The sequence below is a fragment of the Heloderma suspectum genome, chromosome 3 (assembly GCF_057233095.1).
Source record: "Heloderma suspectum isolate Gila_16-S chromosome 3, 16-S_ref, whole genome shotgun sequence".
NCBI lineage: Eukaryota > Metazoa > Chordata > Lepidosauria > Squamata > Helodermatidae > Heloderma > Heloderma suspectum.
In genome coordinates this window covers 325,128,563-325,134,562 of record NC_139460.1, presented here as the reverse complement: position 1 = coordinate 325,134,562, position 6,000 = coordinate 325,128,563, and the positions used below count along the sequence as shown (strand labels likewise).

At 52.9% G+C, this 6,000-nt stretch overlaps 1 protein-coding gene across 5 annotated transcripts in view; it reads left to right on the top strand.

Moving 5' to 3' along the window:
* Positions 1-1,108: 1,108 nt before the first annotated feature.
* Positions 1,109-6,000, top strand: part of LRCH3 (leucine rich repeats and calponin homology domain containing 3) — a 134,186-nt gene continuing 129,294 nt past the window's right edge. For 2 of the 5 annotated variants that reach the window (XM_084847741.1, XM_084847743.1), the window contains exon 1: positions 1,109-1,429. In XM_084847741.1, coding sequence (XP_084703867.1) covers positions 1,150-1,429 — 280 coding nt within the window. In that variant the 5' untranslated portion in view covers positions 1,109-1,149. The remainder of the gene's footprint in view (positions 1,430-6,000) is intronic. The other 3 variants (XM_084847740.1, XM_084847742.1, XM_084847739.1) reach the window with 2 other exon arrangements.

The following is a 6,000-nucleotide window of genomic DNA, read 5'->3' as shown; positions in this document are numbered from 1 at the left end:
CTTGAAATCCAAAGTGCATTTGCCACCCCACTGACATCTGAGCCACCAGCCCCCACTGTATTTTAATATTGAATTTGTTACATTGAGCGCACTGTTTTTATATTGATTTTTTATGGATATGTTTAGTAACTTGGTATTTCTTTCAAATGCTGCCTTTTGACACAGTGACGTTTACTATAAGCCGTTTTGAGTAGTTTGCTATAGAGAAGCGGCACATAAATATACTGAATACAAGAAATGTATACCTTGCACAAAAGGGCAACTAAAATGATCAAGGAGCGTCTCCCCTATGAGAGAAGGTTCCAGCAGGTGGGAATGTTCAGCTTGGGGAAAAGGAGGGCAAGGGGAGACATGATGGAGGTCTACACAATTATGCAGGGCATGGAGAACGTGGAGAGGGAGACATTTTTCTCCCTCTCCCAAGGTACTAGACCTTGAGGTCGTCCTATGAAGCTGGGTGGTGGGAGACTCAGGACAGATAAAAGGACGTCCTTCTTCACCCAGCACAGAGTTAAACTGTGGAACTCGCTACCACAAGATGTGGTGATGGCTACCAACTTGGATGGCTTTAAAAGGGGGTTGGACAACTTCCTGGAGGAAAGGGCTATCAGTGGCTACTAGTCCAGGTGGCTACGTGCTACCTCCAGGACCAGAGGCAGTGAGCCTGTGCGCACCAGTTGCTGGGGCACATGGGTGGGAGGGTGCTGTTGTGCACATGCCCTGCTTGTGGCTTCCCGGTCGACAGCGGGTTGGCCGCTGTGTGAACGGAACGCTGGACTGGGTGGACCCTGGTCTGATCCAGCAGGGCTCTTCTGGCTGCCTCCTCCTCATGTGTTGGACCACAACCCGCAGCATCCCCCAGCCAGCTCTGCCAGATTGGGGCCGCTGTCGTCCGCCGCCGGGTTGCCTCCCTTTCACCGCTCCCGCCGCCGGGTCCCTCCAGGCGCAGGCGCCTTTCCTTTCCGGCGCCCCAACTCAACTCGAACTTCCGCCCGGCTCTCCCCGCGCAGGCGCCCTCCCTCCCTCGGTCGCCCTCGACGCGAACTTCCGCCCGGCTCTCACCGCGCGGGCCCGCTCTCCCCCCCCCCGGCCGCTGCTTTCCGCGGGGCATGCGCAGTGCGGCGGAACTGCTGACGAGGGGGGTGGGGAATGGCGGCCGCGGCGCTGGCGGCGGCGGAGGGCGGCGGCGGAGGAAGCGGCGGCTGCCCGGGCGGGGGCCCCGGGGCCCTCATGTCGGCCGGCGGGGGCCTGGCCGCGGCGGGCTGCCCGGGCGGCGGCGCGGCGGGCCCGTCGTCGTGGACGCGCTCCCTGGAGCGGGCGCTGGAAGAGGCGGCGGCCAGCGGCGCCCTCAGCCTGAGCGGCAGGAAGCTGAGGGACTATCCGCGGGGCAGCGCCGCCAGCCACGACCTCAGCGACACCACCCAGGCCGGTGCGTGCGGGGACTGGCGGGGGCCCTGGGGCGAACGCGCGGGCGCGGCGGGGCCGGAGCCCTCAGGGCGGCCGCCCCGAGCTGGCGCCCTCCGGGGGTGCCGGACTACAACTCCCAGCATCCGGAGGATGCTGGGAGTTGTAGTCCGGCACCCCCGGAGGGCGCCAGCTCGGGGCGGCCGCCCTGAGGGCTCCGGCTGGAGCTGTACGGGGGGATAGCAGCTCCCCCCGGATGCTGGGAGTTGTAGTCCGGCACCCCTGGAGGGCTCCGGCTGGAGCTATACGGGGGGATAGCAGCTCCCCCCGGATGCTGGGAGTTGTAGTCCGGCACCCCCGGAGGGCGCCAGCTCGGGGCGGCCGCCCTGAGGGCTCCGGCTGGAGCTGTACGGGGGGATAGCAGCTCCCCCGGATGCTGGGAGATGTAGTCGGCACCCCTGGAGGGCGCCAGCTGGGGGCGGCCGCCCTGAGGGCTCCGGCTGGAGCTGTATGGGGGGATAGCAACTCCCCCCCCCCCCGCAGCAGGGGAAGGCAAGCGCCGCCCCGTGAACACGCTTCTCGGCGCGGAGGCAAGCCGCGGTGAACGCAGCAGGCCTTTCCCCCCGGTGAGCGCGCGGAGGCTTGCGCCGCGCTTCTTATTTGGAAGTTACCCGGAGTGTTTTTGTGCCGCTGCGGCTGCTCAGCCGCGAAAAGGGCTCCCAGAGCGGCGTGCCGTCAATCCGCAGGGCGCAATCCGGGGCGCGTTGAGACGGAGAAAAGGCCTACAACTCCCAGCGTTCCCTGCCTGGCTGGCTGGCTGGCTGGCTAGGGAATGCTGGGAGTTGTAGGCCTTTTCTCCGTCTCAACGCGCACCGGATTGTGACCCGAGATGCTGTGAAGGAGGCGCATCACATCTCATGGTGTGTTGTTTCGTAGCGCAAAGGTGCGCATGGCCGTTGAGAAGTCAGGCCCGCCGAGGTCAGTGGGTTTATTTCTGAGGTAGCTGTGTGCCAACCTAGCAGTTCGAAAGCAAGAAATTGCAAGCAGGTAAATAGGTACCGCCTCGGCGGGAAAGGTAACAGCGTTCCGTGCACCTCGGTGTTCAGTCATGCCGGCCGCATGGCCACGGAAGCGTCTTCGGACAGCGCTGGCTCTTCAGCTTAGAAACGGGGATGAGCACCGCACTCTAGAGTCGGGCACGACTGGTTGGGGACACCTTTATCTTTTTAGCTTGTATAAAACTAAGCTCATAGTGTAGTGGTGAGAGTGACGGACTGGGAGCCGGGAGATCCGGGTTCTAGTCCCCACTCGGCCATGGAAGCTCACTGGGTGACTTTGGGCCAGTCACAGACTCTCAGCCCAACCCACCTCACAGGGTTGTTGTTGTGAGGATACAACAGAGAGGAAGAGGATAATGTAAGCCGCCTTGGGTTCCTTGCAAGAGGAAAAAAGGCGGGATATAAATGCAATAATAAATAATAATAAACAAAATAAATCCAGCGGGGTTTACTTCCGACTAAGTGTATAATGGTATGGACCAGGTGGTGGTGCACAGGAGGAAGGGTAGCAAGGGGGTGAATGCACCTGCCTATATTTAGGCTTAATTTCACATAAGGTTTAGGATTAGAGTTGCAATCTTAAAAATGTTTACTGGGGAGTAAGTTCCATTGGAGTCAATAGGACCCACTTCTGATAAACATGCATAGGTTCGGGCTGGGTTCCTGTGACTTGGATGGAGCAATCCTATGGGGATGGTCGTCCACCCCTGAACTGGGAGGTGACCGCCTATCCAGTGCACAGCGGGAGGAGCGTGGAGGGGATCATCTCCTCTGTGTTCCAGCCGCCTTGCATTCGTGGCCTAACAACTGATTTCGGCTGAATAGCCACAGGACATTGGAGTGCGGTGGGGAGGCCGGACAAATAAAAAGTGTCATACCAGCACTTACAAACTCCCTGCCCTGCCCCCAGGAATGCCCCCCCCCCACGCTGCTCTTATGAGCGTGGAGCGCAGGGACGATCCACATTGCCTACAAGGAGGAGTGGGAGGGGAGGCAGTTCTCTGGGAACTGACCTCGGAGCGCGGGCTCCGTTGGTTCCCAGGAACCGACCCATCCTGTGGCCATCTAGCCACTGTCTAGCAGCCATAGGGTTGCACCCTAAGTAGCACACTTTAAAATCTGTGGTCCAAGCTTTTGTAAGTTGCAAATACTCAGTTTCAGATGCAAAAGTGGAATGACTTTTGGCAAATATCAATGTGGTTTTGTTCATGAAATATAATAGTTATGTAGTTAGTATGTGTTTTGTATAGCATCTTCCATCTGTGTGAGTATGTACACAGGAATATAAGCAAAACAAAAGATCTTGCAAAAGTGGAATGAGTGGTAGAGAAAGTTTGTGCGGCTCAGTCAAATAACCAAATATTTATTTAAAAATTTTGATCCACATTTCTGTTGGAAGATACTTTGATATGATGAATGGTAGTGATTAGGTTTTATATAGTACCCTCGGTAGATTTGACTACATTTATAGAAAAACAGAGAAGAGCACAAGGCAGGTCCCTGGCCTGAGGACAAGCCTTATAATATAAATTTGATGAGGGGGTGCTAGGTGTGGAGAAGGAGAAGGAGAAGCTAATAAGGGTTTAATCTGAACAAATGCATTTACACATGCTAAAGGTTTGCTTCAGTTGAGGGCTGTAAAACTTACAACCTGCTTTTCTACTATATAAATGCTGAAGATGGTGTACAACTGACCTGCAACAAATTAAAATGATGCAAAACAAGTAAAAAAAAAAACAGTGGGAATGGGTGGCAGATTGCATTGCTTTGGCAGAATAAAGGTCTTCATCATTGAAGTATAGGAGTTCCAAGGCTTTGACAGTTACACTTGCCATGGTGAGTGTGGCACTGCCTTCTGGTGAGCTTAATGAGTGAAAAGCCTTCTTCTTGCTTTGAAGTTGTAGAGGTGGGCGGGGATCCTCCTGGCAACTTCATGCTAATTCCCTTTCCCTTTCCAACTCCAAGTTTGGAAGGAAAGCTGGGGAGTTGGAAGCATCCTCCCTGTCTCTTTCCCAGATAGCAGAGAAGTAGGGAGGAGTGGCTTCTCTGCCGCCCCTGTGCCATGGGGGCTCTGAGCCTCTTCTCTGAGCACCAGCTTCAGGAATGCTCTCTTCCTGCATTTCTCATGGGAAAGGTTGTGGGGGGTGGATGTGTTGTTTGCTTTCACCCAGCTGGTCCTGCTGGAGGAGAGGAATCTGGTGACCACAATTTTGGGGTTGGCTAAGAAAAATTGTAGCCTTCTGAGAGTCCCTAAGGTGCAGAAAAAATAGTGTGGAATACTGAATCTCCACCCCCCCGCCCAACACATGTTTTATAGGGAATTGCATGGAGCCATGTGAGCTGGGAAGACCCACTGACTAGAGCAGGGGTGCAGAACCTCAGGCCCAGGGGCCAAATTTGACCCTCTGGAATTACCCAGAAGGCCCCTTCCAATGGCCCCATCTGTTTCCTCCCAACCACTGATTGTTTAGTGGTTTTCTATGCAGCTGTTCTCCACATTCTGAAAGGTAGAAATGCCTAAGGCTTTATGCTAAAATATGTTGAACATTTTGGCCTCACCCCTTTTGCCTTCAACCCCACCCACCACTGGAATGTGGCCCCTGACAGCTTCTCCAAAATTGAATTTGGCTCTCAGGCTGAAAGAGGTTCAACACCCCTGGGACTGGAGAATAGGAAGCAACACTTCAGGAGTGACAGTTGTGGTGGACAAAATTAGATCTAGACTAGAGATGTAACATTTCTGGAAATTTTGAAGCCATGGGGGGAAAATATTTTTTTCCTGTTTTTTAGGGGGGAAATGGAAATTTGGGGGGAAATTGAGAAATAAGCAATCCCCAACCTAGTGTCCTCCAGATATTTTGGACTTCAGTCCTGACAGCCTCAGGCAGGTTGGCCAGTGGTCAGGAATTGTAGTCCAAAACAACTGTTGGGCAACAGGTTGAGGAAGGCTGGTTTGCTCATAAAATTATTATGTTTGAAAACTTTGAAAAGTGAACTGAGTTAGTACATTTGTAATTATTGTCTGATTAAACTATACTTTTAAAACTTATTATACCAAACCTGATTAATTTTATGAGCAAACAAAGTTATACATAACATATTTTTAGATTCTTGGTTTATATCTGACCAGAGAGGAGTTCAGCAAGTAGTCCCTGAAACATCTGAATCATCCTAGAAGCCAGAAGAAGCAGGAAGAACTGGAGGCAGAGGAAGACAAGTCCAGAAACACAGGTCTCTGTAGAACAAAACCCAAATGGTTACGAATGTACATTTTCTTCCAAATTATGAGGACTCTATTTACATGTTAAGAAACTGAGCATGACTTGGAGCATCCCAAAGCATCTGTTAGTAAAAGGTATATTGATTGGATCAATAATTTTAATAAGAAATAGAAGAAATAACTACGCTGAGACTGTTACAGAGAGGATTAAAAAACATTTTCCCTCATGGGTTCATTCTTTCCAGACATTTTACATTTCTAGTCTTTCTGTAAAAGTCTTCAAATTACATAGTTTTTAGAAATCATTTTAGGGTGGGG